This window comes from Ornithorhynchus anatinus, chromosome 5, assembly GCF_004115215.2.
Source record: "Ornithorhynchus anatinus isolate Pmale09 chromosome 5, mOrnAna1.pri.v4, whole genome shotgun sequence".
In the NCBI taxonomy this organism is placed as follows: domain Eukaryota; kingdom Metazoa; phylum Chordata; class Mammalia; order Monotremata; family Ornithorhynchidae; genus Ornithorhynchus; species Ornithorhynchus anatinus.
In genome coordinates, this window is record NC_041732.1 from 14,359,620 (window position 1) to 14,377,638 (window position 18,019).

At 57.0% G+C, this 18,019-nt stretch overlaps 1 protein-coding gene across 2 annotated transcripts in view; it reads right to left on the bottom strand.

The window, feature by feature from the left end:
- Positions 1–4,530: 4,530 nt before the first annotated feature.
- Positions 4,531–18,019, bottom strand: part of ARID3B (AT-rich interaction domain 3B) — a 47,482-nt gene continuing 33,993 nt past the window's right edge. Inside the window, exons 5-9 of one of the 2 annotated variants that reach the window (XM_029066057.1) lie at positions 14,642–14,825; positions 13,563–13,825; positions 12,900–13,154; positions 5,898–6,002; positions 4,531–4,852 (exon numbers count right to left, since the gene is read on the bottom strand). In XM_029066057.1, the coding sequence (XP_028921890.1) occupies positions 4,689–4,852; positions 5,898–6,002; positions 12,900–13,154; positions 13,563–13,825; positions 14,642–14,825 (971 nt within the window). In that variant the 3' untranslated portion in view covers positions 4,531–4,688. The remainder of the gene's footprint in view (positions 4,853–5,897; positions 6,003–12,899; positions 13,155–13,562; positions 13,826–14,641; positions 14,826–18,019) is intronic. The other variant, XM_029066058.2, reaches the window with a different exon arrangement.

The window sequence follows — 18,019 nt, forward strand, 5'->3', positions numbered from 1 at the left end:
TCTACCCCAGTCCTGGGCACGTAGTAAGCGCTTAACAAACATCATAAAGACGAGACCAGGGTCAGAAGACCTGGGTTCCGTTCCTGGATCTGCCACTCGTCTGCTGTGTGATCTTGTCTGTTGTGCGACGTCGATTCAATTTCTCTGGGCCTCAGCTTTCTCATCTTTCAAAGGGGGAATAAATCCTACTTCTTCCTTGTTAGACTGTGTGCCCCATATGGGACAGGGACCATGTCCGCCCTGATGATCTTCTACCTAGCCCATCGCTTAGTATAGTGTGTGGCACCTAGTAAACACTTAACTACCATTACATTCATGACATGCGTTAACCCGGTGTATCTATATGAACCGAGATGCATTTCTGGAGAAGAGCGTAACCAACTGGAAAGAGCACAGGCCTGGGAGTCAGGAGACCTGGGTTCTGAACCCAGCCCTGACACAAGTCATTTCATTTCTCCGCCCCTCAGTTTCTTCATCTGTAAAATGGGGAGGAAGGACCCGTTCTCCCTCTCCTGTAGGCTTTGAGCCCCACGTGGGACAGGGATTGTGTCCGATCCGATTGGCTTGCATCTCCCCTAGTGGGTAGAGCCCAGGCTTGGAAGTCAGAGGGTCATGAGCCCAGGCTTGGGAGTCAGAGGTCATGGGTTCTAATCCCAGCTCTGCCACTTGTCAGCTGGGTGACTTGAGGCCAGTCACTTCACTTCTCTGTGCCTCAGTTCCCTCATCTGCAAAATGGGGATTAAGACTGTGAGCCCCACTTGGGACAACCTGATTACCTTGTATCCCCTCCAGGGCTCAGAACAGTGATTGGAACATAGTAAGTGCTTAAGGAATACCATCATCATCATCATTATTCTAAAGCCAGCTCTGCCACTTGTCTGCTGTGTGACCTTGGGCAAGCCACTCAACTTCTCTGTGCCTCAGTTGCCACATCTGTAAAATGAGGATTAATAATAATTAGTATTTGTTAAGTGCTTACTGTGTGCCAAGCACTGTTCTAAGCGCTGGGGTAGATGGGAGGTAATCAGGTTGTCCCATGTGGGGCTCACAGTCTTAATCCCTATTTTACAGATGAGGTAGCAGGCACAGAGAGTCAAAATGACTTGCCCAAAGTCACCCGGCTAAGCGGCGGAGCCAGGATTAAGCCTGTGAGCCCCATGCGGGACAACCTGATTTGCTCCTATCTGCCCCAGTGCTTTGAACAGTGCTTGGCACATAGGAAGCGAATAATACCGTCCCCTGCCCATCGCCCCGACTCCCTCCTTGTGCTCTACCCCCTTCCCCACTCCACAGCACTTCTATATTTATATATATGTACATATTTATACTTACGATTCTATTTATTTTTATAATGAGGTGTATGTATCTCTAATTCTATTTATTTATAATGATGTTATTGATGCCTGTTGACTTGTTCTGATGTCTGTCTCCCCCCGTTCTAGACTGAGAGCCCGTTGTGGGCAGGGATTGTCTATTTGTTGCCGAATTGTACTTCCCAAGCACTTAGTCCGGTGCTCTGCATACAGTAAGCGCTCAATAAACACGATTGAACGAATACCATAATAATAGTAAATACCACGGAACGATTGTCACAGCTCCTCCCGCACAGCCCCCAGGTGGCCACTCTGACGGGGTGACAATCTGATCTGCACCAGGCGCGCGCGCTAAACAACCGGAGGTGCATGTTGGAAGCGGGATTCCTCTGACTCCCTAGCCCGGGCTTTTTCCACTAAACTGCCCCGCGATGGGGGAGAAGCGCGCTGCTGCTACCGCCTCCACAACCAGACCCAGAGCAGGCTTCCCTCCGAACACGCCGCCGCCACCACCGCCCCCAAGGAAGCCGTGGGAGGAACCCGGGCTTGGGAGTCAGAGGACCTGGGTTCTAATTCCCGGCTCCGCCACTCGTCAGCCGTGTGACCTGGGGCAGGTCACTTCACTTCTCCGGGCCTCAGTTCTCTTCTTCTCCCTCCGACTCAGACTGTGGGCACCACGCGGGACCGGGACTTGTATAACCTGCATCCACCCCAGGGCTCAGAACGGTGTTTGACACACAGTAGGCGCTTAACAAATACCCTAAAAAAGAAAAAGGGCTTCCCGTGGCTAAATGGGTGGGGAACCCCAGAGAGAGACTGGAGTGTGTGAAGAGGTAGAAGTTTATTGGAATATAAACATTCAGAGAACATTTAAAGATAGAAAATAACAACAACATATACAGACACTTGCTGTAAGAAGACATCTGAGGTATTTATCCACCGCCTAGGCTATCTGTGTGCTATCACATTTCTTTTTCTTTCTTAGAATATATAGATAGGAGAGAGAAGTAACAAGGCTGCCATTGTTGTTTGGTTAAAAAACAAAACAAACAAAAAAAGGTCTCGGGGAACCGGTCCGGGGGAGGAAACGGTCCCACCCCCCAGTGCAGGACGAGGGCGTCTGCCTCTCGCCCCGGGGCACCCCTGCTTTGGACATCCGGCCACCCCCCGCCCCCGCCAAGAGGTTGGCGAGGGCCGGCGGACTCCGGGGGGCCCTGCTGGGCGACACCGAGCGAGCGGAAAGAGGTCGCGTGGCGTTGCCCATCTCCCCCGGCCGGGGACAGTCCTCTCTGCACAATTAAAACCCTGAGAACGACGACACGATGGTTAGTCCGAACGAGCTGAACGAGGCGGGCCCGCGCGACGGGTCGACCTCTCTCCCTCCTCGCGGTGCTGCTTTCCAGAGTGACCGCCAGCCCCCCGTTCCCGCCAGTGGCTCGGCTAGTTGGGGGGCGGGGGGCGAGACGGGATACGAGGCATCTCGCTAGCCAAATCCAGTGGCCCGTGCCCGTCTCGGCTACGGACCGGCCCCTAGCTCTTTGTGGCTAGAGCGTGGAGGGAAAGTTCATTCTGGGGCAGAGATGCAGCTTATCTGACTGAGGTATCTATTTTGCATTCACACATTTTTTCTTCCTTTCTTGGGTTGGACAGAAACAGTGTTGGGGGGGGGGGAGGGTGCGGGTGGGGAGGGGATGGGCGGCCATCCCAGGCCAGCGGGTCTTGGCCCTGGCAGACCCGTGGAGGGTCCGGTCTTGGTTTTCTTAGTGGAGTTCAGCCTTCTGTGCGACAAATGGCTTTTCCCCACCACCCCCCACCCCGGCGCCCGAGGGAGGAGGTGGGGCGGAAGAAGACCCCCCTCCACCCCCCGCCATCGCCCTGAGCTCCGCTCCCCGCCTCGGCGGCATCGTGTCCGATTCTTCCGGCCAAAGCCGGCCAGTGTTTCGCTCAACCCTGTCCGAGTCGGCGGGACATGGTAGCTTTGGGAGAGGAGGCGTGTTGGGGGACTTCCCGCTGTGGCGGGGAACCGGTGCGAGACCCCGCTCCCGCGGGATTTTGCGGGGGGGCGGGGGGCGGGCTCCTGACCCCCGCCTCCCCCCAATCTCCTCCCCCATCCCTGAGTTGTCTCCTCCTCCTCCTGCCTTCTCTGCCCCTCCTTGGTACCCGTGCTGTGGTCCTGGGGAGGGCCACTGTGGACGGGGCAGTAAAGCCACACGCTCCATTCGCTCGGCTAGCGGGGTTGGTGCTTTTTTTTTTGTAGTTTTTTTTGTCTTTGGTGCTACGATAATATAATAATTAAAAAAAAAAATCAAAAAACAGGTCAGCAAAACACATATAAAAAGATTTCGGAGATGCAAATACTTCCTGAAGAATCAAACATCAACAATTACAAATCTGAGGTATTTCATCTGCTCAAAGAATCCCAGAAGGGCATGGGGATGGGTGTGAGGGGGGAAGAGGACCATCTCGGGTTGGGGGGGGGGGTCTGGGTGGAAAGGTGGGAGTGGGGGAAGGGGGCCTGAAGCCCCTGGGTCTGCGGGGAGTGCCGGGGGAGCGGCTCTACAGGAGGGGAAGGGTTTGAGGCCGCCCACGGACTGCTCTTCCCCTGCCCCGGGAACTCGCCGTCTTGCCTCCTATCCGCCAGCTGTCCATTTGGAGGCTTGAGGCCGGCTGGGAGGGGAGTTCCTCGCTCGGTTTCTTGGGCCCTCCGGGAATGGGGCTGAAGGGGCCGGGGTCTGGGTTCTAAGGGGGTGGCTGACCCCGGAGGTCTTGCTGGTCACGGGGGATTCGTGGACGGGGGGGGGGCGGGGGGGGGCGGTGTGGAAACCGTGGGAGCGGCTGCATGTGGCCGGGGCGAGCCGGTGACCCCGGCACCACGGGGGAAGGAGGGGGCCGGGGGGAATGAGAGGAGAAATAAATTAAAGGGGAGGGGCCTGCGGAGGGGAGCCAACCCCCTGACTCTCGGATTGTCAATACACTGTGCCCTGGGTTAGGAGGCTGCCCACGGGAGCCTGGAGGAGACCCTCCCCCGCCACCGCCCTCCTGGGCCGCCGCGTACTCCCACCCGTCCCGACGGCCCGTTGATCCCTTCCAGACCCATTCCCGCCACCACCTGGGATGATCCCTGATTGGACAACGCTGCCCGCCCACCGGCCCGGGGAGGGTGGCCGCATGGAAGACGGGAGGGTGCCGGGGGGGGGGGGGGGGGGGGGGGAGGAGGAGAGGGGGGAGCGGGTTCTGGGACAGGGAGGGCGGGTTCTGTGAGATGAGGTAATAATTCTGTGCGACCCCTCCCGCGGCAGGCCCTCCCGGCCCGAGAGGTGGGCGGCGGGGGGTGGAGGGGAGGGACGGGCCCCCAGGGGCCCCCGCGGCGGTCCGTCAGAGGGACCAGCTGGTGGAGGGCTCTGCACCGGGGGTGCCGCGGGACGAGGTAGGGCTGGGCGAGCAGTGGGAACTGCTGCTGCTGCTGCTCCCGCTGCCGGCGCTCTGCGGGCCGGAGCCGGCCATCAGGTGGACCGCGGGCTTCTGGGCAAACAGCACACCTAGAGGGAAGGGAGACCAGTGGGGGCGGGGTGAGCGGCTGGAGCGGGGGGTGGGGGAACGGAGGCAGGAAGGAAGTGAGCTACTTCGGCCCCAAAGCACACAGCTGACCCATTTTCTCCTCTGGGTTAGCCCGGGGAGGGCTGGGCGGGGAGGAGTGCCACGGGGCGGCGGGAGGACTAGCCCAGAGTTAGATTGCTAGCCAGGCCGTGCCCTCCACTCGCCAGCCGATCCTTGCGCGGGACGCATTTCTGCCGCCGGCTTGAGGTGAGCGTCTCCCTGTCGCCTACCCCAGGGTGTAAACATCCCGGGTTCAGCCACACAGAGCAGCAGAGGTTTTCTGCTTGTTGTGGGCAAGGAAAGTGTCTGCCAACTCTCTCCCACGCGCTCAGTTCAGTGTTCTGCACAGAGTAAGGGCCCAATAAATACCATCGACTCATTGAGAGGGGAGGACGAAGGCGTCCACCAGCCCTGGAAATCCATGCTGAAAGAACACCTTCTCCTCCGGCCCTTCCCTTTGCCAGCCCCGACTCATATTTAGAGAGGCATAATGGTGAAGCTGCACGGCTCATTGGAAAGAGCCCGGGCTTGGGAGTCAGAGCTCGTGGGCTCTACTCCCGGCTCCGCCGCTTGTCAGCTGGGTGACTTTTCTGTGCCTCAGCTGCCTCCTCTGTAAAATGGGGATTAAGACCAGGAGCCCCATGTGGGACAACCTGGTTTCCTTGTATCTCCCCCTGCGCTTTGAACAGTGCTTGGCACACAGTAAACGATTACTAAATACCATCATCATTATTACTATTACAAACCCCAAGGGGATCTGACAGAGGAAGCCCGTTTCGCTGCAGTTCCCGGAAGGCCCGCTCGCTGCTCGCCTTCCTTGCTGCTGACCTGGGTAGGGGTCGGTCCGACCAACCGGGTTCTGTCGGCCGCCGCAGCTGCGCCCAGGGCGGTGGCTTTGGGTTCTCGATTTGGGCCGTGGGAGGACTTGGGGAGGGAGGTGGAACCGGCAAAGGAGGGAAGGGGCTCCGGGGCCCCCGGGCTCCTCACCTGCATAGATGGTGCCATTGATCTCCATGGACATGTTAATGCTTCCGATCCCATTGGTGGACAAGTTTAGTGCCGCCGCCGCTGCCGCCTCCGATTTATCTTCTGCTGGGGGGTCGGGGGAAGGGGGGAGGGGACACATGGAAAAATCGGGGCTCTGTGACGCTGGAATCCTCTCCCTCCGCAAGTGCCTCCCCTTGACATTTTCTTCCATTCACGTCCGTCCTCCCCTCTGGACTGTAAGCTCACTGTGGGCGGGGAACGTATCGACCCACTCTGCCGCATTCTCCCTAGCGCTCAGGAGAGCGTTCCACGTACAGTGAGCGCTCGATAAACACTGCTGACTGATTGACTCAGCCCCCCAGGTAGGGGCCGAAAACGATAATCGTGGTATTTGTTGACGCTATTTATAACGTGCCGAGCAGAGGTAATAATAATGGTATCTGTTAAGCGCTTACTCTGTGCCAAGCACTGTTCTAAGCCCTGGGGTAGGTACAAGGTCATCAGATTGTCCCACGTGAGGCTCACAGTCTTCCCCATTTTGCAGATGAGCTACCTGAGGCCCAGAGAAGTGAAGTGACTTGCCCGAGGTCATGCAGCAGATGAGCGGCGGGGATGAGAAGCCACGGCCTCTGACTCCCAAGCCCGGGCTCTTGCCACTGAGCCATGCTGCTTCTGGGATCATCTGATAATGGGTAGATCTGAGGTGATCATGACAGCCACCGTTCCCTGTCCCATGTGACAACAGCGAGGCCTAGTGAAGAGAGCATGGGGCCGGGCAGCCGGACGCCTGGGTTCTGAGTCCAGCTGGGTCGCTTGCTTGCTATGTGCGTGGTTTGGGTTTTTTTTTCCTCTCCCCACCCTCCTACCTTTTATTAAAAGTGGGCAGGATTGGGTTCAACCTGATTATCTTGCATCCCCTCACTGGCACCTCCTCAAACACTTAAACAGCGCGCACTGATTAAGTATGGTGGAAACGGAAGCTGTCACTTCTTTGCCGCGTGACCTCAGCCGAGTCACTTCATTGCGCCTAAGTTATCTCATCCGATAAATGGAAATCAAATACTTCTCCAGACTGTACGCCCTCCGTGGGAGGGGACGTGTCTACCGGCTCGGGTGTACTGTATCCTCCCTCCTGTTTAAGATCGTGAGCCCCAAGATGGGGTCGGCGGCCGACCTGGTTAGCTTGCGGTCACCTCGGCACTTTGCGCGGTGCCCGGCACATAGTAAGTGCTTGACGAGTACCAAGAAAAAAATGCCCCAGAAAGATGGAATAAGAAAAAAGGCAAATCCCTGAATCTTTGGACGGAGCTCATGAGGGTGGGTACGGTCCCAATGAGAGCCAGCAGGGGGAACCACTCCCTGATTGGGAGGCAAGAACAGACCGGTGTTTGTTTCCCGGGATTCGTTAGGCACCCACTTTGTGTCGAACACTATTCTCAGGGCCGGGGTGGGTACCGGAGAATTACATCAGACCTGGTCCCTGTCCCGCATGGGGCTCACAGTGTGAGTAGGAGGAAGAACAGGAATTAACCCCCGTTTTTACACTTTGAGGGAGCTGAGGCCCAGAGAAGTGATGTGACTCGCCCAAGGTCATACAGGAAGTGATGGGCAGAGGTGGGAAGAGAACCCAGGTCCTCCGACTCCCATGCCCATGCTCTTTCCATTAGGCCTCGCTGCTTCTCTGATGATCCCCAAGTCTGGGAGTGGTCGGGGAATCTGCTATCCGCTATTCACCTGCCCCCCCTGGGCTCCGGGACTGCCGGTGGTTCTCCGTCCTGAATGGGCCGAGGGAGCTCCGTCAGCCTCCCGGAGCCAGAACGGGTCTCAAAATGAGCTCCACCAGATAGGGTCCCTTCAGAGATTGCCTCTCAAGGGCCCACGAGTCAGAAGACCTGGGTTCTAAGGCTGCCACCACCACTTTTCTGCTCTGCGACCTTGAGCAAGTCACTTCACATCTCTATGCTTTGGTTACCTCAACTGGAAAATGGGGATTACGACTGTTAGCCCCATTTGGGACATGGACTGTGTCCAACATGATCGCCTTGTCTCTACCCCAGCTCTTAGAACAGTACCCTGCACATAATAAGTGCTTAACAAATACAATTCAAAACAAAAAACAAACAAAAAAACCTGATTACCTTATATCTACCTCAGCGCTTAGTACAGAGCCTGGCACATAGTAAGCGCTTAAAGAAATACACTTTTTTTTTTTTTTTACAAAAAAGAGGAGTCCATCAATTAATAGTATTTACTGAGTGCTACTGTGTGCAGAGCACTGTATTCATTGGGGGAGGGGAAGACTTCAGCCTTCAAGAAGCTTGCCGTCAAGGGAGGGAGGCAGACACTAAAAGGGACAGCTGATCTTGTGGCAAACATCCTCACCTGCTCTAACTCTGCCCCCTCCTGCTGCCCGGTGGTTTCTCTGGTGACCTCCCACCTCCTCTCAAAATCTAGCCCCTCTACCCGCACCTCTGACCCCAACCCTCTGCACCTTATTGAAAGACTCGCCCTTTCCTTCCTGACCATCATCTTCAACGGCCTACTCTCCGACGGCTCCGTCTCCTCTGTTTTCGCACATGTCCTATCATGAAGACCACTCACCTAGCCCTATCTCCCTTCTCATCAGTGGTATTTATTGAACGCTTAGGGTTTGCAGGGCGCTGGACTGGGTCTTGGGAGAACTACAACAGAACTGGTCAACATGTTCCCTGCTCACAATAAGCTTACAGTCTAGAGGAGGAGACAGACTTTAGTATAAATTCCTAATACATAATTTACAGATATGCATGTAGGTGCCATGGGGCCGAGGAGGGGACGGATATCAGATGTCCAAGGGCCTAGAGGACTCAGAAGAGAGAGAGAGAGCTGGGGAGGGGTGGGCTCAATGGGGGAGGGCCTCTTGGAGAGAATGTGACCTTAATAAGGCTTTAAAGGGGAGAGGGGTGGTCTGGCCTATATGGAAGGGGAGGGACTTTCAGGCTAGAGGGAAGACCCGGGAAAGGGGTGAGCGGCAAGGTGGATGAGATCGGGACACAGTGAATAAACTGGCGCTGGAGGAGGAGGGTGAGAGAGTTGAGGTAGCAGGGGCCAGGGTGATTGAGTGCTTTAAAGCTGATGGTAAGGAGTTTCTGTTCGATGTGGAGGGAGGCAGATGCGGCAGTGGAGGAGGGACTTTTCTACCACTCCTCTCCAAACTCAAGTGAATTGTCTCCACTTTCTTCCCTTGCAATTCCTCTTTAATCATCCCCTCCAATCTGGCTTCCACCCCTTCGCTCCATGGAAACAGCCCCCTCAGAGGTCACCGACAATCTCCATCTCGACAGTTTCCATGGCCTTTACTTTACTCCATCTAATCCTCCTCGACCCCTCAGCTGCCTTCGGCACTGTGGACCAGCCCTTTCTCCTGGAGACACTAGTTAACCTGGATTTCAGCGCCGCAGTCCTTTCCTGGTTCCCCTCCCCTTTTCTGGCCACTCATCCTCAGTTTCTTTCACAGGCTTCTCCTCTGCTTCCTGTCTCCTAAGTGAGGGAGACCCTCGAGGTTCACTTCTGGGTCCCCTTCTACTCTCCATCTACATCCACTCCCTTCAGAGTGCTCGTTTGCTCCCACGACTTCAACTGCCATTTCTTCATGGACGATTCCCACTGCTTCCTCTCCGGCTCTGACCTCTCTCGGCAGTCCTGCGTTTCTGCCGGACCTTCAGGACATCCCTACTTGGATGTCTCGCCGACTCCACAAACTTAACATATCTAAAACATGTCTTCCCGCAGTACTTCTTCCCATCGTTGTGGAAGACACTACCATCCCCCACCTTGCAAGCCCATAACTCTGGCATTATCCTCTTCTCATCTCTCTCGTTCAACCAGTACGATCAGTCCGTCACCCAAACCAATTGGTGCTCCCTTGGCTTCTTTGGAATCTGCCCCCTCCACTAATTATAATAATGATGATGGTATTTGTTAAGCGCTTACTATGTGCAGAGCACTGTTCTAAGCGCTGGGGAAGATACAGGGTAATCAGGTTGTCCCACGTGAGGCTCACAGTTAATCCCCATTTTACAGATGAGGTAACAGGCACAGAGAAGTTAAGTGACTTGCCCACAGTCACACAGCTGACAAGTGGCAGATTCGAACCCATGACCTCTGACTCCCAAGCCCAGGCTGTTTCCACTGAGCCACGCTGCTTCTCAATAATAACAGCGATAATGATAACTGCGCTGTCAAGCGCTTACTATGTGCCGGGCACTGTTCTAAGCGCTGGGGTAGATACAAGATAATCAGGTTGCATATAGTCCCTGTCCCACACAGGGCTCAGAGTCTTAATTCCCATTTTACAGATGAGGGAACCGAGGCACAGAGAAGTGAAGTGACTTGGTCCCGGTCACCCAGCGGACAAGCGGCCGAGCCGGGATTAGAACCCAAGTCTTTCTCCCAGGTCCGTTCTTCATCCACTATCCATGCTGCTTCTCCTCTCCATCCAGGTTGCTAGTTTGCTGAGCCAAGCAGTAATGTCTCACCTCGACTACTGCATGGGCCTTGTCGCTGACCTCCCTGCCTCTTGCCTCTCCTCTCTCCAGCCCATACTTCACCCTGCTGCCTGGATCGTTTTTCTCAAAAAACATTCAGTCCGCAACTCCCCAAGCCTCAGAAACTTCCAATGGCTGCCCATCCACCTCTGCCTCCAAAACCAACTCCTTACCATCGGCCCTAAAGGCCGTCGATCGGTTCTCCCCCTCCTGCCTATCCTGGCTCCTCTCCTGCCACAACCCAGCCCACGCACTTCACTCCTCTCACACTGACCCGCCCACTGGGCCTCGATCTCGTCTCCCTAGCCATCGACCCCTCGCTCACCTTCCCACTCCTGCCTGGAACTCCTTTCCCCCTCACAGCCACAGAAGCAGAGTGGCCTACTGGCTAGAGCAGGGGCCCGGGAGTCACAAGGACCTGGGTTATAAACCCAGCTCTGCCTTTTGTCTGCTGCTATGGGACCCTGGGCAAATCAGTTAGCTTCTGCCTCAGTTATTTCATCTGCAAAATGGGGATTAAGACTGCGATCTCCACGTGGAACATGGGCTGGGCCCAACCTGATCAGCTTGTATCTTCCCCTGCGCTTAACAGATACTTTAAACAAAGAAAAGACCACCACTCGCCCCATTTTCAAAGCCCTCTTGAAACCATCTCCCCTCCAAGAATTCTTCCATGATTAACCTCTCTTCTCCCCAGCCCGTTCTCCCTCCCTTCTGCAACATCTACACACTTGAACCTGTAGCCTTTAAGCACTTGCTATTCATCCCGCCCTCAGCCCCACAGCACGCACCTAAATATTCACTATTTATTTGTTTAAGTATGCATGTATTTATATTAAGGTTTGTCTCCCCGCTCTGGATTGGAAGCTTCTCATGGCATGGAACACGTCTACCAGACTCTGTTGTACTGTACTCGCCCAACTACTTGGGACGGTGTTCTCTGCATACAGCGAATGCTCAATTAATTCCATTTACTGACTGGGTCTAGCCACCTGTCAAACAGGTTGGACGCCGTCTCTGTCCCACACAGAGCTCCCAGTCTTAATCCCCATTTTACAGATGAGGTAACTGAGGCTCGGGGAAGTGAAGTGACTTCCCCAGGGTCACAGGGCAGACAAGTGGCGGAGCTGGGATCAGAACTCAGGTCTGGCTTGTGAAGCAACGTGGCCTAGTGGAAACAGCATGAGCCTGGGAGGTAGAAGGACGTGGACTCTAAACCTGGCTGTCTGCTGCTGTGTGACCTTGGGCAAGTCACTTCACTTCTCTCTGCCTCAGTTACTTCATCTGTAAAATGGGGTTTAAGACTGTGAGCCCCACGCGGGACAGGGACTATGTCCAACCTCCTTAACTTGTACCTCAGCTGGTGCTTAGTACAGTTCCTGGCACAGAGTAAGTGCTTAACAAATACTATTATAAAAACCACCCAAAAACCCCAAGGTTCTCCGACTCCCAGGCCCATGCCTTTTCCACTAGGCCATGTTGCTTCCTAAACTGTAATTTATTTTCATGTCTGCCTTCTCCAGTTGCTAAACTCTCTGAGGGAGGGGATCATATCTACAGTACTGTACTCTCCCAAGCGTTCAGTCCAGTGCTCTGCACACAGTGAGCACTCGATAAACTCCACTGACTGAGAACAGATTTTAGAAAAGCGATCCAAGTAATGGAGTCAAGCGTGGACGGGCGTGGGGAGAGGCTGGATGGAGGGAGTCAGCGAGGAGGCTGATGGAGTTGTCCAAGTGTGATGCTACAAGTGGCTGGAGTGATGCCATGGCCCTTTGGATGGAGAGGAAGGGGTGGATTCTGGAAATGTTGTGGAGGGGGAACCGACAGGATTTGGAGGCTAAGGACTGGAAAAGGGGGCGGATTGGGGATTAATGCCAAGGCCACCTGGTCAGACTCCAGTACCTGGGGCCGGGTGGGGCCAAGGGAAGAGAATGGGCAAGCAGCCTCAGCACGCTGGAAGGAAGGGAGCAAAGGACATTTGGGACGGGGGGGCGGGGAGACAATGAGGGAGGCTGAGAAAGAAACGGGGGCAGGGAAAAGCGGCCCATTATGCCACCAAACATGCCGCTCCTTTTTCTTGGTCACCCCGGAGGCCTCGTGACCTTCACAGAGGTCAGAGGATCCTCCACGCCACCCTTCCCCTATCCTGGCAGGGCTCCGATCGGGGCGGCTGCCTCGTCCTCCGACCTGCAACCGGCCCCCTCCCCGGCCTGGCCTACATCTGGAGGCGAGAGCGGCTGAAGGCAGAGCTCTCTCACTTAAGTGGCTGGAAAGGATTGGTGCAGGGGGGAGAGGAGAAAACAGCCTTGCCCCTGAAGACCCCTTTCCACGGTTCCTACAAAGAGGGGGCGGGCAAGAGCCAGTCTGAGGGGGGTTCTCTCTGTGGAACCTGTAAAGGAGGAGAGGGCCTCCCCTTGCCCTGCCCCCGGCAGGACCCCCACTCTGGGCACCGCCAGGCGGCCCAGGGACTCACCCCTGCCGTTGATCTTGATCTTCATGGGGAGCTGCCGGGCCACGCTGAAGAGATTGCGCTGGAAGGCCTGCTGCACCAGCCGCTGCTCCTCCTCCGACATGCGCCCCGCCGCCTTCTTCTCCGGCGGCTCCCCGCCCTCCAGCCGCTCCCGCAGCTGTTCCAGGGTGGCCGTCCGGGCGCCCGCCTGCTGGCTCGCCAAGGGCCCGGGCACGGCCAGGCGGTTGGGCACGGACACCGTCAGGGGGACCCCGTCGCCTTGGAAAGGAAGCGAGCTGTGCCGGCGCGCACGCTTCCCTTCCCAGACCCACCCGGGGCCGATCCCGGGGCCAGGGACCGGGGTGTCTCATGCCCGCCTTGACCAGGGCCTTCCTCGAGCCTCCTTGGGCCACGCCACTGAGATTTCACCCAGGTTGGGGACCTCCCGCAGGGGCCACCGTGGGGCCCCCCAATGAGCCCAGAAGCCCCCCGGGGTGCCAGGCAACCGAGCTGACCAGAGACCGACGCCCAGGGGGCCGGCCCAGACCCTCCGCTTGGCCACCCTGCGAGTGGCCGGGACCGACCGGGAAGGAGAAGTGAGTCGCCGGCTGGATCCAGGGGCCCTGAAGGTTTGACCGAGTCCCCGGCCCCCGCCTCGCCCCCCGGGGAAACCCGAGCCTCGCTGACCTTTCCTGAGGGTGGCCGCCGAAGATGCGGCCCGGGGGCTGCTGGTGCCGCTCGAGGCGAGGCCCAAGATGGGGAAGCGGATCTTGGGCGGGGAGAGGAGAGAAGGGGGCCCGCTGGGGGCGGTGGGCGAGTAGCTGAAGAGTGACGAGCTGTAGCTGGGTCGCCGGCCCTCCCGCCGGTTGCCGTCGATGGCGGCCTGGAGCTCGGCCGGCGAGCTCAGGGCCTTCTTCTCGCACTCGTAGGCGTACAGGTACTTCATGTACCTGGGGGGGGGGGAGGCGGACGAGGAGGGGGAAAGATGCTCAGAAGAGGGGGCTGCACGCAGACCCCGAGGGAACCGGACCCTCTTTGGGCTGGTGGTGATGGGTGACACCTCCCCCGCCACCCCCCCAGCCCGAGGCTGCCAGGAAGAGGAGGCTGTGGATCCCAAGAGCTGGTCATCTCGGTCCCGCCTGGGCCGGTGCCCTCTGCTGCCGGAGGCCTTGGGAAACCGCCTTCCCCCTTCGGGCCACTGGGTCTCCCAGGACCTGCTTTTGACTCCCGAACCCAACTCCAGGGCCGACAGTCCCTGACTTGCAAACGAAACTCTAAACTCCCCGGGGACGGGGAAATCAGAGGAGCAGTGGATAGAACCTAGGCCTGGCAGTCGGGAAGACCTGGCTTCCAATACCGGCTACATCACTTGTCCGCTGGGAGACCTCGGGCAAGTCGCTTCTCTGGAAAATGGGGATGAAAACTGTGACCCCCTCCATATGGGACAGGGACTTTGTCCAACCCGATTTGCTTGTATCCACCCCGGCGCCTAGTGTACACCGCCCGGCACACAGTAAGCGTTTAACAAATAGCACAATTATAATTATTATTATCCTGGCTCCTGATTCTGACCCTGGGAGGGTCAGTGGGAGGACAGACTGGGGGAAAAGGGAGTTTGGGAACGGCAGAAACCCACCTCTGCACCGTAATCTCTCCCTCCCCTCCTGCCCGGTCTTGGCGTGAATGACTTTCCCGCCTCCTCTGTGAACCAAGACTGCAGTTGGGGATGGCCCCAAGCCCCCGTCCCGCTTTCCCAGGGGACTCACTGGGTCCGTAGGGTGAATGCGGCGCTGGTGATGGATGTGGGCAGGTGGAGGCCTTTGGTGATCTCCCGCCAGATTTTCTTGTTGATGATCTCCACCAGGCCCCCTTTCTCCGTCACCAGCTTGTACAGCATGTACAGGTCCAGGATCTGCTTGGCCATGATGGGGATCCGGTTGATGGGGGTACCTGCCAAAAAATCCCATGGGGAGGAGAGGGAGAGAAGGTGAGGGGGGACGAGAGAGGGGTTTTGCCGGGGGGAGATGGGGACTTCAACCACTGGGAAAAGAGGACATTTCGAGGGGGCAGGAGGGGCCTTTTGGTCTTTCCCTCTTCCGGGGCTAGGTTCGGGTGCCCAGGGATCGGCCCACTGGCTGGTTGGACCAAAATCAAGGTCCCAGCCTGAAGGGATGGGCAGGAAGCTCTCTCCAGGCACCAGTCCAGACAACCCAGGCCGGACGCCCTGGCAAACACTCATCCTGTCTCAAGCGAGACTGGGAAGACGTCTTACAGGGGCTGAGCGGCCTAGTGAAAAGAGCTCGGGCCTGGGAGTTCGAGGACCTGGGTTCTAACCCCAGCTCTGCTGTTTACCCGCTGTGTGACCTTGAACAACTCACTTGACTTTTCCAGGCCTCGGGTTCCTCGTCCGTAAAATGAGGATCCAATCCCTGTTCTCCTTCCTACTTAAACAGTGAGTCTCATGTGGGACAGAGACCTCATCCGCCATGATCACCTTGTACCAGTGCTTAGAAGAGGGCTTGATACGTAGTAAGCGTTTAGAGAAATACCATTATTATTGCTACTATTATTATTTATAGGGTGTTCAGAGGCTGGGCTGCAACCGGGACTCCCGATGTCCAGACCAGATCTGATGGGAACCGACAAGAAAGGGGAAGTGTAAGGGCCCTACGCCATCTGCTGGTGATCTGGTATTAAAGAACTCCCTGGGAATCGGGAGACCTGGGTTCGAGTCCTGGCTCGGCCTGGCCTCCTGGTGCTGAGCCACCAGAGCTGAAGGTGTCTGCCTGAAGACCCGTCTCGGGTGTCCTGGCCGGTGGGCAGGCCCAGAGGGAAGCCTGAAAGATCGATGGCTGAAGCCTTAGTGGCCGTCAACACAACCATCTCCTGGAACGCGGCACTGCGGCCCGGCACTGGCATGTGCGCCCCTTCCCCAACTTTTAAAGGTATTTGTTAAGCGCTTACTATGGGCCAGGCACTGTTCTCTAAGCGCTGGGGAGGATACAAGCTAACAGGTGGGACGCAGTCCCCATCCCACATGAGATTCACAGTCATCTTCATTCTACAAATTAGGTAACTGAGGCCCAGAAAAGTCAAGCGACTTGCCCGGGGTCACACCAGAGACATGTGGCAAAACCGGGATTAGAACCCAGGTCCTTCTGACTCCCAGGTCCATGCTCTAACCATTAGACCACGCTGCTTCTCAGGTCCACCCATTCTGGCCATGGTGGGCATGTGCTGCGCACCTGCCCGATGACTTGCTCGTGGTGCTCCAGCGCCTGGTGCGACGCGGACAACCAGCACTGTGTGCAGTTCCTTGCCCAGCTTCTCGATCCCAGAGCCTAGGGGCGTCCCGGCTCGTCCTCCGTTCCTGAGAGGAAACCCCACCATCACCACCCAAGAGCTGGAATGGGGCCGGAGGACGCCCTGACTTAGAACACTAGCTCCGGAGCGAAGCCTAGTTGAGGCTCTTGGTCCACCCCGCAGCCTATTAAATAATGAATAATGATTTCAGACAATAAGTTACCCATTAAATAAGAACCATAGATGGGGCAGCTGATAAACCAACCAAGCTCTGCCCATTCCAGGGACCCCATGGGGGTCTCTGAGGCCATGAGGTAAGGCACGAAACCAGCGTTTGGAAATCATAATCACCCCTGGGCTTCCCCAAACTGGTTCTGCAGCAGGTCTATTCCCCGTACGCTGTGGTATTTCTGCCGTTAGCGCTTCGCCGGGTCAGGGAGTCGCTGGACGAACGGGTCTCGATGGGACTGGAAGGCAGCAAGCTCTGCGGGATCCCCGCCCCCTCCCCCCGGGAGCTGGTCTTCTGAAAGGGAGGTGTGGGGGGGCCAAGACCGCTTCCGCCAAGTGGTCCTGATGGGAAGAGCCGAGAGCCGGGGACTTTATTAGGAAACCGGGCACCGGGCAGGAAGAGCTGCTAACGAGCATCGGGGGACGGGGCTGGGGAGGGGGTTGGGGCCCGGTCCGACCCTTTCACAGCCGCTTGTCAGGGGCCGTGATGGATTACTGTCATTTGGCAGCTTCGGGATTAATGATCCGGAGGTCAGAGGGGAGAATTCCAGAGGGAGGGGTCAGCGGCCGGGGGCAGGGTACGAGACTTGTTGCCTTTTGATGGCAAACTCGTTTGACTGTACGTTCCCCCGCTTCCCCCCCCCCACCCCCCATGCCCCCTGGCTTGAGGAGATCTCTTATTCAGCTGCCGTGTGGACTGAAGGCCTCAGTCCGATCAGATACGGGTGGTTTGTCTCCTCTCCACACGTTTCCCCTCATCTGGCTCTTTTAAAGAAGGGAACGATCTTTTCCTGCCCAGCTTCCCAATCGCAGCCCACCACCCAGGGCTGCCCCCGTGACAGGATAATCAAACTCAGACGGAGCCCCCTCCCAAGGCCCCTCCGTAGATGGCATAATGGGGTGTATGTCTGTAGAGGGGGACAGGACGGGTATTTGGCTGATGTCCTGGGAAGCGACGGGTCCCGCTCAGCACGTCGGGGAGCGCCCCCCCGGGCCCCCCAAACACACATCTGTCATCTCCTGAAGGTCACGGCCAAAGGAGAGGCTGAGCCGCTTTGATTTGGAAACTCTCTAGCATGTTGGCCCGTCCATTCGGGACCTATGGGGAATAGGTTCCCATTCTAGTTGTCAAGCCACATCATCGAGTGGTTCTTCTCTCCTTAAATTTTCCCAAGAGGGTGAAACACTGGAGAAAATGACAATGCCCCTTTTCCAGAAGAGAAAGACCAACGTCCCGCTCCCCACCGCCTGTCCCCGGCTTCGGAGACAGCTCACTTAGGACGCCTGGGGACGGCGGAGGCGAGTCCTGAATCCGAGCACGGTCCCACTGCCCAGGTTTCTAAGGCATCATCACCATTTCTCAAAAGGGGAAAAGGAGGCATGGGATGTGGCCTACAGCCAACAAAAGAGCCTGTGGTGGGTCACCAAACCGAACCGGGCCTCCTGCCTTCTACTTCCTGATGCCCCATAAGCCCCTGGAACGGGCATAGGCTGCCAGCCTAGCCCAGGAGTGCCTACTCCTTTGGGCTACTCAATCGACTGAATCGACTTTTCTCTTGTCTTTTTGGGAGACTCCCACTCCCCTCCTTCAAACTCTGGGAGGTGGGGGCCGC